Below are 18731 nucleotides of genomic sequence, written 5' to 3' on the forward strand. Positions count from 1 at the left end.
TAGTGAAATTCTGTAAAATGGTTAGAAAGAGAAATTTAGTATTGCCATAAGTTTCTAAGTAAAAGCTTATTGCAATCAGCCTTCAGATTCTGTAACACTTAAGCCAAGGAAATCTCACTTTTTCCCAGCACATTTCTTCAGTTTCCTCACCAGCATATGCTATCCTAGCACATGGTTAATAAAAATATCTTCCATGATAGAAAAAGACATTTTGAACTTCATAGACACTGCCAATTTAAAATCTGGTCTACTAAAAAAAAAATACAATTCAAAATATCCACTATTGAATTTCACTGGTTTTCAAGTATCTGCCTATGTAAGTAGATTTACAATTATGTTATTTAAAAAAAAAACATTGCAGGAAATAGGCTAACATAATTTACATATGCAACATATAAAAAGTCACAGGAATTAATTACATGTACCTTGAAGATCAGGCATAAAAATACGTAAATGAAAAATAAAAACAAACCAATTGTTTTTCTAAAACAAATCTTCATATTTGCTTTTTAGAAGTAAATAAACTTAAAAAATGAAATTTAACTTCAAAAAAGAATTTAAGAAGTTAAACAGCTTTATGAAACTTCTGGGTTCTTGTAAGAAATAGAGCACCAAGTAGAATAAGTTCTGCATCCACAATCAGATATTTGGAAGTCAGGGAAAAAACTCTGGAGTACTCGGAGTCATTCAGTACACACATTTGTTTCATTTGAAATACCCAATTTCTAAGCAACCACAAGATTCCCCACAGCTGAAGCAAGATTTGTTTGTGAGGCTGAAAAAACCCTACAACTCAAGTGTTTGAATCTTACTTTAAAGACATCACTGCCTTTGTATTCCAGTGAAGCTTTGAAAGTCAGCTTTTGCATGGAAAATAATCAAGATCTACTTATAGCCACAATTATACTCCTTATCTTTTTAAGTGTAAGCAGACTGTAAATTTGTATTGGCCTGGAACTGAGTTTAACCTAAAAATAGTATGGAAACTTTTCCAAAGTTTGCCTGTCTTTTCACCAGTTTAAAGACATTTACTTCATATACAATTTATTCTTCTCTTCCAGACAATACCAGTTTCCACTCCAAAGTGGTACACCAGAATAACTAAAGCAGCACATGAAACTCCATTCAGTCACTCTATCATCTCTACTCTTTTTTTTTTTTTTTTTCTTTGTTTATTTCCTTCAGGAGGAGAAGAAAAAAAAAACTAAAAAAGGCTAAATGTGATGGTAAACCTTCTCCATGTCTGACAACATTTCTTTAAGAACACAGCAGGTCAGTGTCCTTGGCAACAGACAAGCTGTCAGTGCCAATACACTTTGCTCCTCTTGAGTCAACACAAAGAGACTCTAGCTTTTCTCTCCCTTGACTATAGAAGGCACCTAGGGAAATTAGCATAATTAGGCTAAAATTAGCCTTTGGAATACTGTTGAAGAGCCATATAGATTCACTCTCCTCACAGAATTTGACATCTTATTTAGGAAAACGTAATTATTTTTGGTTACTGAGTTTTACAACAGACAAACACAAATTATCTCCTAATTTAGGAAGTCCATTAGTCTGCTTTGCTCATAAAAGACTTCATTAGGAACTGACAGGGATATCAAACAGATTACCGTAAGGTGGAGTTCTGTTCAATAACATTCGTTTGGAAGTGACGTGTGTCTTGTACATCAAAATGGAGGTTGACAGTAACTGTTTGCCACTAAGGATTTGAAACAACTGGGAAGTGATGTACATCATGCCATTTGGCAGCCCAGGAAATAAGTTCCAAAGCTATCTTCCTAAGGGATTTTGCCCAGGCATTATTATACAAACAAATCAAAAGAAGCAGGGTAGCCTGGCTCAAAGATATTAAAATAAATAAATAATTATATTTATGTCATTACCCTCAGTAAAGCTGCCCTGTTAGTTTGAAGCACAAGGGGACACTCCTCCCCCACATCAGAGCAAGAACTCTGCGTTCCACCATAATAGGAAATTTTATTCCAGAGTAGCATCACTCTACTACACCCTTCTGGCTCCCTGAACTGCAACTCCATTTAATTCCATCAACTGGGAATCATGCCCAAAGGAAAGCTCAACAGTTTTACAGAACCCACAAAGAACACCCACACTGCTAACAATGGCAAGGTACAAGAAACGCAAGCATTACTTCTTTACTCATGCAAAAGCAATCACTCTAAGTGAAAACAATCCACATCACAACCCTGGAATTTATGAGACTCCTATTGTACCAGCTGGAAATACAATGGTTAAAAGGGAAATATGACAAAACTATAATGCTGATTGCACCCATCGCTCTATTTGGAAAACTAGATCTCCAAATCTTCATTTTGACACTTTTAGTTATGCCCTTCAAGCCTGGATCTAAATCCTGAAATATTTAAGCTAGTAAGACGGTGAGGTAATACTGAAAGAGTTTGCCTCCTGACTCTTTTTCAGCTAACAGAAATCTTTCCGTGCAGTGTCAGTGCTGTGGAGAAGGATGTTACTTCCTCCTTCTTACACCATTGCTCTTGTTGCTGAAGAGCAAGAAAACACCGTCTTACCTATACAATGGCTTCAGGAGGTCTGTTTAAAGATTCAAAATATGAATTCACAGAACAGCTTTCCTGTTCCTTCCAGAAGAAGTAGTTATTTCTGCAGGGGATGAGCCCAGCCATCAAAAGAATTTCAGAGACTGAAAGGAAACAGTTTTTCTGCCTCCAGCTGGTATCTGCTCTGTGTTTAGGCCCAAATGGTACACCCTGCCACATACAGAATCTTCTCAATTCATGTTAACGGGCAGATACTTTGTGACTTCTGAAACTACTTCCCCATAGCAAATAAGCAAAGATTTATTCTGATTTGATATAGTATCCGAGTTTACTCACAGAATTAGTTCCAAGAACTTGCAGCTTTGGTTCGCCTGATTCCAGAAGCTTGGCCACCATATGAAGGAAACTTTCCACAAACGGTTTTATGCTTTGAGAATGGCAAGCCATTAGAAGTTGGTCCAATGCCTCCATGGCAATTAAAACATACCTGAAAATTAATTAGAGAGACTCACGTGAACATGTGCCACATTTATCATTACCTCAATTAATTCAATTTAGGTACTTATTACTACAAAAATTAGAAAACAAAGGGTGGAAGGCATATATTTTTGCATTATCTAAAAATGCAAGCTATTAGTATTTCCTATTTTTCTTTTTTTTTGGGGGGGGAGGGGGGACGGGGAGTGGAATAGAGTATTTTTAGAAGAGATGTCATAATACCTGGTAATGGAGTAAATATAGCTCAATTTTCTTTTCTAGCACATTTTATTTCCAACTATAAATCCCAGCTTTCTAGTCTACAGCTCCTCTGTCTATCCAAATCCCAGTATGGAAAGCCAATGACTTATTCATGCTCCTGCACAGTCAGACAACATGCTAAGTAAATGAAAAAGAGTAAAGAAAAGCAGGGAACAAAGTTAATTACCCTAAAGAATGGCCATTAACCCATTCTATAAAGTTATAAAAATAGCTTTTGACATCACGAAGGCCAATAATGATGGCCTGTGATGGATATTGCCACTTCCTAGACTCAGTATTTTCCTGCTCCATTTCCACATTCTTTAAAATCTTCTCTTCTTCTGACTCTACATTCTTTCAAATTTCTAGCTCAAGTAAGACTTAAGAGTATGACAGAGTTTCAAAGTTCACATTTAAATACAATTTAGCCAAAAGGGCTGAAAAGAAAGATATACCCACTTCCCAATACCCTGAATGACATTCAAGGGTGTTTTGGGTTTACATGGCAAGGTTTCGGTAGCAGGTGGGCTGCAGGGGTGGCTTCTGTGAGAAGACACCAGGAGCCGCTCCCATGTCAGACAGAGCCAGCTCCAGCTGGCTCCAAGCCGGACCTGCTGCTGCCCAAAGCTGAGCCCATCAGCAACGCTGGTAGCACCTCTGTGATAGCATATCTAAGAATGAGTAAAAAACATTGCATAGCAGCTGTGAGAGAGGAGTAAGAAAAATGTGAGAAACAGCCCTGCAGACACCAAGATTGGTGAAGACAGAGGGGGAGGAGGTTCTCCAGGCACTGGAACAGAGATTCCCCTGCAGACCGTGGTGAAGACCATGGTGAGGCAGGCTGTCCCCCTGCAGCCCATGGAGGATCACGGGGGAGCAGAGATCCACCCGCAGCCTGTGGAGAACTCCACACTGGAGCAGGTGGATGCACCCTGAAGGAAGCTGCAGCCCATGGAAAGGCCAGGCTGGAGTAGGCTCCTGGCAGGAGCCACAGCCCATAGAGTGAAGCCCACGCTGGAGCAGGTTTTCTGACAGGACCTATGGGGGACGCATGCTGGAGCAGTCCACTCCTGTAGGACCCATGCCAGAGCAGTTCTTGAAGAACTGCAACCCGTAGGAACAACCCATGTTGGAGAAGTTCATGAAAGACTGTATCCTGTAAGAGGGACCCCATGCTGGAACAGGGTAAGAGCGTGAGGAGGAAGGAGCAACAAAGTGTTATGAGCTCACTGCAACCCCCGCAACGTTAACTCACCACAAAGGAACTGGGTCTGTCTTAGCTCCTAAATACAATCAGAACAAATATAATAAAATGCAGCTACCTGTTCGCATCTATTTTTAAAGCTGTGACTTATTTCCTTACCCATAGCGATGTCTGACAACATCTCTACTCAGTCTCTCTGCTAGGTAAGCACCAATTCGATCCAGCTTTTCTGGTGCAGAAACTGCATAGAAAGTCAGCTTCTCCATATCAGCTTTAACAAGACCATCCTAAAAACAGACATACAAAATATAAAATAAAAAAGTTCACAGAAAGTATAAAGCTTTTGAAGTGTTTTTCCTTTTGTCTACTCAACATTTAAAGATCTGAGCCATACAGATGGGAATAAGCTACTGAAAAAAAAAAATATCACTTTTGAGCAAAACTGTCAATAGCTTAGCTGCAAAAATCACCACCATAAAAAATGAAGTAAAATATTTTTTAAAGAAATGAACCAGCAGTCTTCCCCCATCTTATTTTTGGGGGGTAACAGGTATTCCAAAATAAGGTATTTAGTGACATATGTCATCAGTGCTAAGACACATTTTTTCCCTACTGGTACAATGTAATTTTTTTCTTTTCCCATTCCCCCCCAAAAGTATATTTGATGCATAATTTTGACACTATATACAAACAAAATTGTAGCTTAAGTATTTTATTTCTTCAGTGTCACATCTTGGACAAGGCTGACATACAGGGTACCTGAAAGCTAATTGTTAGAACAAGATCAAAGATTAACTTATTAGTTCCAATGTGAACTGCGATACAGATCTCCTCAGGTGAGGTTATAATTATCAGGTAAGAAGAATAAGGCTTTTTGTCTCTTTTTTTTTTTTTCCCTAGAGGTTCACAAAAACATTACCGTTTTCAAATAAATTACTTCGAAGCTTTTAACACACTCATTATGAATTAATGCATTTTATCAAGCAAGTCTTCTCAAACTTTAGGAAAGGCCTGTAACTCAGTGAAACAACATGGACTGGCTTGTGTCTTGCACTGAGCCAACGAATATTACCAAAAGCAGAGACTAAGGAGTGCCAACTTGGAGCTGCTGAGTGAGACTAAAAATATAAGACTACAACTGTAGCAATTCTGATTGTTTCTAAACCTGTATCAAACAAGTAGATTAAAACAAAAAAATATATAAAATCATATTGTTCCATGCTTTCAACATACTGTATAGGCAGGAAACATTTTCTCTGAAGCCAGTAACATACACTCACAGAGTAACTAGCACCCAGTAACAACGCATTTTAAAGAAAAGCCCACGTACTTTATAAGATATAAGCCAAACACTATACGAACGCTGACTGTTAAGCATACTTCCACTATAACAAAAGATAACAAAATCTGGTAACAAATTTTTAAAAATACAGCAGCAGAAATATAAGCTCTCTATTAGTCTGAACCACCACATGACTATGTATAGATATAGGCATTACTAAATGGTAATATAGAAGTTACTTGTTTTCACAGACAGTAAGAGCCGGGCTGTAATATAGCTCCAAGATTGTTCAAGTGAAATTAAAAAACTGTACATGAATAACTGGAGAAATTAAAAATCAACAACAACAACAAGAAAATCTCTTTGGATCACAACAGTCTACTAGAACTATAAAAACTTACACAGTCAATATGTCAAGAGTTAGAAAATTAAAATCTTGTAGAAAAACAGAAAATGTTCACACCTGCAAAACATCACAAAACAAGTGTTTGTGGTTCTAAGTAGTTATGAAGTGCTACCTCTGCTGCAGAATACCCTGTTTAATTAAATCTTTATTTCTCTGAGCATAACATACTAATTTCACTCTTCAATATGCACAGCCCTGCTTTGAAAAGGGAATTAGACCAGATGATCTGTAGAAGTCCCTTTCCAGTTAAATTATTATACTAACCTCTATTAAAGCTATGAAGCGTTAAAGCAGAATTTACTGTAAAATGTGAAAATAGATGAGAAAAAATAAAATTTTTAAAAAAATAGCTAAATCATTAGTTACTAACCAACATTTTTCCAATGCCAATCCCTTAAAATTTTAAAGTCATCACTCACTTTTGGATCTTCAGGAAATATGTTATCTACCAGACGCTTGTAGCGAGGTCGCAAAGCAGCACAGCAACAGCACACTCCTGCAGAGAGATTTACCCAACAGAATTTAGAATTAAGTTTTAGAAACTCCGGTATTTTCATTTCAAGTGACTAGCTGACAAGCAAGGAGGAAAAAAATACAGTGAATTCAGCTGCTTGTTACTATCAGCAATAAAGCAAAATTAAGGTAATTGAAAATGACTGAGAAGTCAAATAAGCAAAACTACTATTATAATGTAATACATAGGAAAATATGCAAGCATGTTGAGTATTAGAATGCACCTGCCATCCAGCCATACTTTAAAACATGCAGAAAAATCAAGTTCAAGATTTAGTAATATTAAAAACAAGGCTACTTCATTTACTGCTTTACCTTCATTCTGAATGATCATTTCAAAACAACCAAACATGCATTATGTTCACTCCTCTACAAAAACATCAACTATGAAATCTTCTGTTTTACACGCAACCATATAAAGCAATGTAAAGCACAAAATACAAAACAAGCTCTCCCTTCATTATCCCGCTGTTTTACTGGGTATCAGTCAAAAGACAGTCACTTGAAGTGAAGAAAGGTATTTTTCTCATCTCATTTCTACTCTGCTACTAATACTGTACTCGTATAAAGATAATCAGAACAATACACATAACTTGCAATTTTATCAATTTAAAAAGAGTCACACTGCTTGCTCTAACAAGATGAAACCTACAAAGTATGGTTTGTTTTTTCCAGTATTCAGGACTACTAGAACTTTGGAATAATTCCAGTTTACCTGAAGTAAAAACTCAGGGGGGAAAAAAAAACAAACAAACAAACAAAAAAAACACCACCACACCTAAAAAAATGTTTCTAGATATCTGTCCAGTTGTTTTACCAGTGCATATTTATTCCCAAGGAATTTAAATGTTTTGACAAATCAAGTTTTATATGTTTCAGTGGACATATTATCAGATTAACTCACTGGTCACACCTCAGATTAACATTAAAGCAGCTCTGATGCATAAAAGCCACTAAATTGAAAATAATATACTGAATAATAATATAGCAAGTATGCATGCAGATCAGTGGCTGTCTGGTCTTTCAAATCTCAGTACCTGGAGCATTCAGAGTAGCTAAATATCTTACAAATACCTTATGAAAGGTATTCATTTATGTAATCCAAAAAAATCATAAAACACTTTGCTAAAAAGAGTAAAAGCTGCAAAAGCTTTTACTGCAAATCAAAATAGGGAAAAGAATAAAGGATATCTTGGCAGTAACTTTGATGATTATAATTTATGTGCAATTTTTTCAGGACGTAAAGAAGTCGACAAATACATCAGGATTTGTATTTCTTTGCTTAAGATATCCAAGAAACCTTAGTTGTTTTTAACCATACTTACCAGAACATCTGGGAGACTCATGACAAAGACTTCCCCCTCCCGTACTTGTTTTTATTGCAAGGCTACATAAGTAGATATTGTCCCTCTATTCCACCTGTCTTCTGATACTACTTGTCTTTTGGACAAAAAGCTGAATTGTGCTCATAGTGTGACAACTTAATGCTTGCAATTTATTTAATCAGAAACAATTGTCAAAGACAGAGGTATGATTTTAAAAGCACACTTTAAGTTCTCCTCCGTGATCTTTTGACTCAATTCATGCATTATAGAGTCATATATCGCCAGTAAGACGAACACAGACTTACAACTTCAATACATAACTACGAAAACAAAAAACATCCAGGGAATAAACAACTGGAATATTGAGAATTTTTGTGTGAAATAGTACTTTGTTACTCTGTTAATTTCTTCATATGACTCCTTCTGTTGACATCTCCTACTCACAGAAGTCTAACCAATGTAAAAATCTACATTTACATAAAAGCTGCAGGTCCTAAGTAGCTAAAATCAAAGCTATTTCATATGCCACTGGAAAACGTAAGTATCAAAAGAGGTTAAAAACCTGCTTGACTTAAACCAGAAATAATTCAGATAGTTGTACAAATAGATTCTATTGAGAGAAATGTTGTGTAACATTTCAGAAGTAAGTAAAATCATAAGAAAGGAGTACCTCATTAGTGTCTAGTATATCATTCAGTATTCGGAAATTCAAGTAACACCATCAAAATCCACGTAATATTGTTAAAAACCATCTAATGTTGTTAGATGTTTCTTGAGTTAGGTATGCAGCTCTGCAGCTGGCTCAACACTCTTTGTGCTTGTGTTTTCCTACTTGATTTTCTACCTGATGGACCACTAACATTGGTCCAGAGTAAACAGTATGTTTGATTACTCCTAAGTATAATAAAATATTCTTACAATAACTGTAGTAAAATATTTTCCTACAGCTATCTAAAACATAGTAAGAACAGAAAATATCATAAAATATTGTATGCAAGGCAGAGGCAATTAAAATTCTTCTAGAGTTAGTTTCTCCCTCTATAAGTGACAGGAGAGAAAATCCTTGCAAAGGACCACAATTTAAGCCTTCAAATGATGTTTTAGAACTGTGGTAATTACATAAATTGAACACAAAACCTGGATACAGTCAGTCCTTTGAGAAGGATGAAATATCAGATAAGGGTACCAACTCATTCTGACAGCCTTACCAGATGGTTTCAGTTAATGGAAATTCAATAGTGTTCAAATACTGCTCTTCAAATTTATAGCACACAGTGAATTTTGACATTAAAAAAAGGCCTAACAAGAAGTATATTATGTAAGATTTGAAAATTTTATCTTCTCCCCATCCTGGACTTTCAGTAGTATATTTACATTGCAATTTATTTAATTATAGCACAGTTTACATGGAAAAAGAAAACCCTATCATCAAAATAGAAAACTAAAATTAATATGAATTTTAATGTTATTAAAAGAATTTCCTAAATTAAATCATTAGAAAGCTAGAGTTAATCTATCAAAGCTTTCAGCCTCCAAAGATATTTTGAGTAAAGAAATTTAAGGAGAACACTACTGGGGGGGGGGGGGGGGGGGGGGGGGGGGAAGTGCCAGGCTCTCCAAAGAACACACAAAAAAAGAAAACCAAAAGCAAAACCAAAAACAATTAACAGTCATGAGACACACTTTGTGAGAAAATTATTTATCATTGCTCAGTGTTTTGATATAACCAGGGAAGATTACTAAAAACATAGAAATAGGTTTAAAAACAGAAGTACAAATATAAAAAATACACACAAAAATCAAGTCTTAACAACATACATTAAAAATAGATTGAACTTAAAAAAATAAAACAAAATCTAGGAACATTTCACTACGTAGACCAGAAAAGATGAATGCTTTAAAAGATGGAGAGAAGCTGAGCAATTGAAAACAGATTCTCTACTTCTTGGATACAAATTTAACCCAGATAAAAGTTGATCCAAATAAGCAGATTCATTTTACACAAATAAGCTGTTTTGTAGGTCTACAGAACGCAGTCACTAAGCCAGGTAAAAAGAACATGTTCCATTCTGTGCAGGTTTATTGCCGAAAAATCCTATGACAGTTCCCTTTCAGTGTCAGGCAAAATTTGCATTTTAATGGTCTTCCCCTTGAAGACATCCTCATGTCATTTTATACAAGCAAATATAAAGGTTAAAGTGGTATCTACAGAGAAGTTCACACTGTTACATGATAGTCAACATAAAAGCTTTAAACAATACTTATTATTTACTTCTGCAATAGTGGGATTTTCCAAGTTTAAACATGCATGTTCTCTTCTGCTAAAGGAATCCTGTAATCTGCATTTCACATCTTAAGACTGTGCATATTTCCCAGCTGTACAGGTACTTCTTCTTACACACATTTATTCTACACAACAGCAGTAAGAAGAAACATTCCACGTTATCAGAAAATGGTAATTTCACCTACCCAAACACATACATGGTCTTGGTTCAAAAGCAGAATTATAATCATAGGCTTTTTCTTGCTCAACAGTTGGAACTTGAACATACTGCCTCATCCTGGATAGGATTTTACTCCCCGAGTACTCTCTCCTTTTTCAGAAATTTGCTCTCTCACGCTAGCATAGAAGCAGTTACTTCACGCGAGGGCTCTGCAATACTGTAAGCTTATCTGATTAGCCCTGTGACATCTACATAAAGGCACCAAACACGTGAAAAACTTCAGTATCAAATTCTGTTAACGAGGCCAGACACAAGCAAAGAGAAAAGAGTAAAAGTAAAGATAGCTCCTCAATGTGTGATTCACCGCTCATCGAATTAAACTGGACAACGACAGTTTCTTTACTTCAACTTCCCCGGAACACGCAGATCATTATTTCTGTGACTAAAAGAAAAAATCAGTATAGTTTCAGGAAAAAAAACCTGTGTTCAGTCAGCAGCCACGTATCACTATGGAGTGATAAATATTTTAGCAAAGCATACTTGCTTGACCTTCCTTAAGAATGGTCAGAAAAAAAAATATTTAATGCAGACTGCTGACCAAAAAGGCTCTTTAAACAGAAGAGGTTAATGAAATTAAAGTTGTCTCTAATAATACCTCAGAATTTAAGAATTTAAATCCTTAACAACCTTACGCACAAAGATTATGACACATCAGGTAGAAAATCAATTTTGAGTTAAGCAATTCCGAAGTTACTTTCTGGCTTCCCATTATTTCTCATCATTTTATGATTTTACTTCCTATATTACATCCACTTGGGTAACACAAATACAGGATTTTCATATAGGTATTTTTATAAACCCTGGAAATTATAAGGTACTGCTTTAAATAAAATAACAACTAATAATTTCCACTAAATAACAATTCCATACCAAGTCTAGACTTAAGAGACTAGTGCTAATAAACTAGTGTTTACTGCAAATAAATTCAGAGAAAACGCTGAGCTGCACAGAAACTGTCACCATATAGTTTACTAAAGAAACCCTACAGTGTGAATTAGCAAAATACACATTACAAGAAAGTTCTATTTCAAATGAGTTTGTCTGAGTATTCACTGCTATATCTTACTCATACAAAATTACAAACAAAACCTTCAAGCTGGCTTTTGCCATAAATCACCAAGTTCTGCCCATCAAGTTTAAAACTGCCAGATTATTTTCCTCGTTATCAAAACCTAGCAAAACAGAAAACAAATGGATTGTATTACTTATCTAATGCTAGAATTTCTTCCAAAATTTTGTAATGCTGTCTAATATTGTTGTCAGGTTTTTGCAGAACATTAGCAACTTGAATCAAGATTTCATGTTCACTCACTGAATATTTCTGTTATGTCCCAAGCTTGGATCTGGTCATCCATATCTTTATTGTCTATCTTCCAAGATTTAAAAAAAACAAAAAAATATATCTTATTCTATGAAAAAAATAGTATAATTAAGAGAAAGGTTTGAATCTACAGATAAATGCATGTTTTGCTAATATCAAGAAACTGAGCAATATTAAAATTACATTTGGTTACTCAATGCACTTAAGTACAGCTACGTAAAAATTGAGTACTTCACTTTTATACATTAAACTTTCGTTTTTCTTATTTTCCTATATCTGAGATGAGAAATACAAACAAAAAGAAATTTGTTTCAAATATCCAGAGGAAAGTGCATAAAATAACGCTTCAACCACTACACTAACTATACCTGGCTAGTTTTGAACTGTTAATATCAGTTGATGCATTTAATTCAGAACTAAAACTATTTTCAAGGGCATTCCCCTTCCACTATTAAAAACAGATGAAATATTTTAGAACTAGGAAATTATTCTGTCCATATAAGGGAGTTAATTAAAAATATTCTTCAACCAGCTATAAAAAGAACAAGTGCTGTAAGGACGCGCTTATCAGCCATTGCAACGTCCCTGTAACGCACTCCCAGAGAGAACAGAGGACTCATCATTTAGAAAGGATGAAGTCCCATCCCCCAGAGAAGCCTCTCCGCCACCTCTCACCCTAGTGCTATTTGACTTCTAAACAGCCTTTCTCTACCAAAATGCAGCAAAGAAAATGTCCAACATGCAGATGAAATTTCTGTCTTGAGAACACGATACTCATCTTTATGTCAACTTCTGACCCCCATGACAGCAAAATCTCAGTAACAGCCAATGTGGAAAATTCCATCCACTCCCTAGGTTTGGCAATTTTATATTTATTTTGAAAACTATGTTGGTGCTCAGATAATTTAAAACAAATGAAAAAAAACCCCAACTTTTTCCCAAGAATTTATTCTTACAGTAGAGCTGTAAAGCTAATTATAAAGCTAATTCTGTTGCAATATGACTTCAAAGTGTGTTCTTCTATACTTGAATCAACATGGAGAGATGCACAGCATGATACAGTGAAAAGCATGCAAAAATAATTTGAATATAAGCTTTTTGTAAAAACAAGGAATGACAATGCATGTCAAGCTACTAGTAAGAAGCAGGGGGAAAAAAAAAAAAAAACAAAAAAACCCAACCTAGTCAAATAAGGCTTACCACTAAGCTTCTTCAATGAAGTATTCTTTTCAGAACCATTAGCAATTAAAACAAATCCCCAGGGAAGATATTATCTTTGGGACGGTGCCTTTTAAAGACTTCTAATCCATTAAAAGGAAGTTTTCCATTACATCAAGTTCTCCGGTTGCATTCTTTTTCACAAGTTCCACCACCTGCAGTGTTTCCATACTGTCTCTTCTTTCTCCCACCTTTGTTGTTCTCACATAGTAACTTTGTTTTACTTGCTCATTTCTGTGCTCTTCAACACCGCCTCCTCCTTCCCTACTCTGAGATAGTACCAGCACTCTCTATTTTTAACACAGCATTAAGAATATCTAAAATTAATCCGGTTCCAGTGAAAGAAGCTCTACAGCTTATTATGAATTTTGCTTCTTAGTTCTTGTCCTTAGTTATCTTCCTGTTGAGCTGGCCATAACAAGGTCATTTACTTCTCATCACTAAAGCAATACAAAAAGGAAATTTTGTCACTCGGACTTCAGAAGACACCTGGAAAGACACATCTACATAAATCTCCTTGACCTCTCTCCATCACTGCTGGCACGGATAACCTGTTCACAGTAAAAAAAAAATGGGTAAAGTCTAACTTTCATTCCTGCTTTCAATATTGGGTTCGCAGTCAGGAAATGAGTTCTAGGTGGTAAACCCAGAAGAGGAAAAAAAAAAAAAAGAGGTTTTGTGTCACAATACTCCTATTTCTAAACAAATACTCATTTCATAGCAAGGCATTTCATAAATCAGTGGAAAATGGGGACATAAGCAAACTACTGGACTAAAGGAGAAGAGGAGGGAAAAGGAGGCTCATAGCACTTTGGGTAATCTCTGAAGCACATGAACTGGCGTTATTCCTCCATCCAGACAAGTGGCAGAGCACGGAGCAGATTCATAACAAACAATGTCAAAATATCTGCTGCACTTATCTGCTGCTCATCCACTAACACACTGAGCCAGCAGCACATCCTTTACCTACTATTTGATTCAGAATAAAAAGGTAAAGGCGGCTGACATTATCACAGCAGCCTCCTTCTACTCTCACTACTAAACACGAATACTTTGACCTGCCTCTCCCTGTCCAAATGCCTGGCTCCTCCCAGACCAGTGGGTACAGGCCAAGGGAGTCTCCCCAGCACAGTGATGATCCTGGCACAGAAGTAAGCTCCCGGCACCAGACAGGCTACCCTGTTCAAAGCCTGGCTTCACCTTGACCCTAACCCATCCTCTAACCCAGATGAGCAATTTTCAGAATATTGCATCTTTGAACACTTCACAGCTGCAGAGGGTAACTGCAGGTGACAGATAAGCATGCTGTAACCTTTGTAGGCACTCAAAGGCCAACAAACTTGCTTTACACTCCCCCGTGGGTTCCACTGAGGAGGAGGGCTGCAACACCTGCACCTCCCCTACCACCTTGTTCCCACTTCATTGCAGTTAGGAAGAACCATCTAACATGGACGACCATTCTACAGAAGATGCTGCAGCACCTCAGGAATAAGATGGACATCGTGCTTGAAGGAGAGGAAAGACACTATGGAAGGTATGGAAAGGTAACAGGACAAGCAGTAACACTTAGCCTATCTTCAGGGTGGCCAGGGTCAATAACAAGCATTGCATGAGGGGTGCTGGGGCAAAACTGTTCCAAAAGGGCAACGGTCTCCCCCTAGAGCCTTCAAACCATACTTCTGGTCAGCAGGTTGGCCAACTACAGGCAAAAATATATATACTTGGCTAAATGCCTCACTAAGCTTTGGTGACTACTACTTAAGCCCAGGCTACAGAATCCCTCCCAGATGCTCAAGCTGGTCATACCTTTTCTTCCCAGTCCCAGCTCCAGGCAGCAAGGCAGACAGCCGACAGGGACTGTCTCCGTGCCACTCTCCCGAGACCCAGTTCTAGTTTTAAAAGTTCTAAACTGGATTTTCCACACTCCCTTTCCCATTGCATTTCCTCATAGATTACTGGACACAATCCTCATTCCCAGCAAGGAAGAAAGTTATTTTGTTATTTGAACAGATGCTGCTCACTTCTGTTTTGCTACAGGAATTCATGTGGATTAAGCCATTGCCTTTAAAGCAACACTCCTTGTATATGCATGTATTTTGAGGATGAGAGGGGAAGGGAAGAAGAGGGCATCAACAAAAAGCTGGGACAAGAGCATGGGCCTGGATACAACTCTAGGCAGAGCATTAGGACATAGTATGTTGATAGTCTATTAAGTAGGGGCTAAAGCAAAGCCACCCATCTAGCAGTGATGTTGCAAATGACATAAGCTCCCATTGTAAATGCGGTAACGTTACAATTAATGGTACATTTGAAGTCTCAGGCTTATGGCAGTAGCGCATATGGATTACTTAGCATTTCTTAAAACACAAATGGTCACTGAAACACCACGAACAGTTCTACCTTTCAGCAGATGTCTCGATTCCAAGGTCAGAGTCACGAAAGAAACTGAAATGACTCCTGACATGTGGGAAAGTTGCCAAAATGTCTAAATATCTACCCTGCTGGTCAACTGCAATCTGTATTACATATAGCAACCTCTTCTGTTTTGAAGCTGTGGCTTCCCTAGACTAAGCAACAGATAGAACAGTGTCAAACACTCCCTACTTTTTGAAGGTCATGAAGATTTTGTTAATACTACACCTTTGCACTATTTGAAGAGAGCTTGAAGGATGGCACCGGTAAACTTTTATCACCACCTGCCCTACAGAAGACAAGCTCACTTCAAACCAAGGAGTAACTGGCCAGCAAGTGCCCAGGCTTGCAAGTCTTCTCAGGGTGATAAACACTTGAAACTTTGTGTGTTGAAAAATCTGAATGTAGAGAAGCATGAAGAAGTTTCCTGGCTACTGCTACTTTTTCAATTTTCTTAAGAAGTTGCAGCTTGTTTTCTTGACCCAATCCATGGGGGAGGAACACAGCTGCAGTGGTAAGCACTCCCAGAATCTTCTGCTGCTGCCCGCCTTTTTCCTCAGAGAACAGTTGTGTCACTTCTTTACCACAGGTATCCTATGACTGCAGTATCTAAGCTGGGAGGATTAAATTCCCCACTCCTGCCCAACGGTGCCTTGCAGCACACGCTGCCTGTAAGCACACCGCTGAAATAGAACAGGCAGTAGGTACCACATTGTCACTTGATTGCATGAAGACAAATAAGGCATGAGAAGCTTTCTGTGAGTGAAAACGGCATGTGTCATGATTAAAAGTCCTGATGAGGAGGAAGCAAAGGTTCACAGGCCTTCTTTCTGGAAGCCTCAAGGCTAATGCAGTGGGAAGGTTTAGCTCTGGGAAATAGATTTTAACTAGTTCAGAACACACAACTGAACTGTATACAGGACATGTAAGAGTGTGTTGTTCTATATAACCTTTTTTCTATTAAAGTACCCCAAATGCCAACATAAGCATAGCCAGAGCTTCAAAACCAAGTTTTACCCTCATTTGAGCACACCCAGCTATAGACTTCAGTACATATTCACAAATTTTGAAAAACATTTCCTATGTAAAAGGGAAACTTCTTGTATACAAGTAGTTCAATACCACATTACATAAATTTGATTTCCCCCCACACACACGTTGTACGTAGAAAACATAAGAAAGAGAATGGATGAGAACTTTTCTGTGAATCTGGAACCATACTGTGGTATCTACATTGAGAAAACTGAGTGCAGCCATTCTTCTGAGGCACATACACAGGGCTCAAAACATGACAAAACATCTGTTCCTGTTCAGTAATGAAGTGTTTAAATTATATTGACATTATTGAAGAATAAAATGCTAAACAAAAATGTTGTTATGTTACTTTGAAAAACAGAGTCACAGAAGATATATAAGCTTAAGAACTCAAATTCCTGTTCAAGTCTCACCAATCTTCAATTAAGTACCTTGTTTGTGTCTATACCTACCCATTTGATTTTCCCAGAAGGTATTTACAAAAAGGAATATTGCAATTTGGACACGTGAACGTACATATAGGAGAACATTAAAATAATTCAGAATCAAAAATTTGAAAAAATCTCTTCACATATTATCAGAACAGGTCCTCAGAGCTTCCCATACACTCCATTTTACACACTTTTTTTTCTCTGCAGACAGCTTTACCTAGTTCATCCTGCCCTCACAGAAGAGCAGCTTTGTGCTACAACAAACAAACAAGCAGGAGTTTATGCAACATCTTTTCAATATTAACAGTTTTAAACACAGACATGAAAGACAGAAGTTACACCAAAAAAACCTCATTCTAGGTTTATCTGAATTACAAAATATCCTCCTGGTTGTTATCTTTCCCATTAGTTCTAAAAAGTGCTCCAGCCTGGATTCAGGTTTCCCAGAATAATTGAAAAGCAGCTGTTAAAATGTTCTGAACTGTCTTCTCCTCTCCAAAACAGTGAGATTTAAGGGCAGAACATATGCTTATTTAGAACCACATATCCCAACTAACTAAAAAGCAGTTTCCCCTCTCCTGTAATTTCTAATCAGCCACAGAGTACACAAGGAAAACACACGCAACTGATTGGTCTTCTGTGCATCTTCAGTACCTAAAGGATATGTACCTTTGCTGCTGCCACTCTGTTTCCCACCAAACTAAACTGTTCAGTCTAGGAGATGGTTGGTCTAGGAGACAGACAGCTTTATATTTATACACAAAGAAGTAGTTATATATACACATATTGTTAATCAGCAAGTCTTAGGTGTCTCAGCTTTCTGTAGAAACCACACAGGACACCTGGGGGCACACAGGCTCGTTGGTTTCTACAGCAATCCAAGCATTCTTCCCTATAACCAGCGCTTCTCACCACACTGCAATTCCAACATCAGATTCAATTTGCAAAAACAATGTTCCATCAGTTCTGAAGAACTTAAGCTCATGTCTAAACTAATGTCAATAACAGATCACAAACACATTTAAAAAAAAAAAAACAACACACACACACACACATAGAAGTAGTCTTGGATCCAGCTTGCACTGCATTTATTACAAGACAAGAGAACTCTGCTAGCTCAATCATATCGGATACAGATCAATTATAATTTAATAACTATTCATATTTTATTACCTGTGAAGTTCCAAAGTAGTGTATCAGCATCTTAATGTCCTTTTCTAATCATTAAACAGTTACGTTCTAGTTTAGTGAAAATGGGAGAATCTGTTTTAATTGCATGTATTATTCCGTATTTGTTCGAACTACAAAAGGAGACCAACAAAATATCTGTGAAGAGTTTTGAAGATATATCTTCACATATTTCCTTACATATTAACAGCTTTACAAAAGTATCCGGAAGGAGTACTGACTTAGTATAATGATATAGCTAAGTGTTAGGTTGAAATTCCTTACTCATTCTCTTACTAAGGAATGAGTAAGCATTCTCAAGCCACAATTAAACTCTTGGTGTGCCTATTTCAAGCCAAAGTACAGACCTTAATCAGCAAAATACTGTAACATGTCCAAGTACAATTTAGAATCACAATTGTGCTCCTCTTGAAAAAGGAAAGGACCGAGATCTCAAGTTGGACATGAAAAGGAAGGCTGAGTTATACAGGCGCCAACTATTTTTTAAAATCTTGGGGTCTAGAATTCTACTCAGACTTTACATAGTATAAACCTATTTTTTAAAAAGCCACTGAATTTAAAAAAAAAAATAAAAATATGTTTATCTTGAAATCAAATATTTACCTTTTCTTACATAA

At 36.9% G+C, this 18731-nt stretch overlaps 1 protein-coding gene across 5 annotated transcripts in view; it reads right to left on the minus strand.

Moving 5' to 3' along the window:
• EFR3A (EFR3 homolog A) overlaps nucleotides 1-18731 on the minus strand; it is an 87548-nt gene that overhangs the window by 54458 nt on the left and 14359 nt on the right. For all 5 annotated transcript variants that reach the window (XM_082312227.1, XM_082312228.1, XM_082312229.1 and 2 more), the window contains 3 exons: nucleotides 6587-6663; nucleotides 4639-4766; nucleotides 2874-3024 (listed from right to left, as the gene is read on the minus strand). In XM_082312227.1, the coding sequence (XP_082168353.1) occupies nucleotides 2874-3024; nucleotides 4639-4766; nucleotides 6587-6663 (356 nt within the window). The remainder of the gene's footprint in view (nucleotides 1-2873; nucleotides 3025-4638; nucleotides 4767-6586; nucleotides 6664-18731) is intronic.

The sequence above is a fragment of the Platalea leucorodia genome (genome assembly GCF_965183815.1).
Source record: "Platalea leucorodia genome assembly, chromosome: 1".
Taxonomy (NCBI): Eukaryota; Metazoa; Chordata; class Aves; order Pelecaniformes; family Threskiornithidae; genus Platalea; species Platalea leucorodia.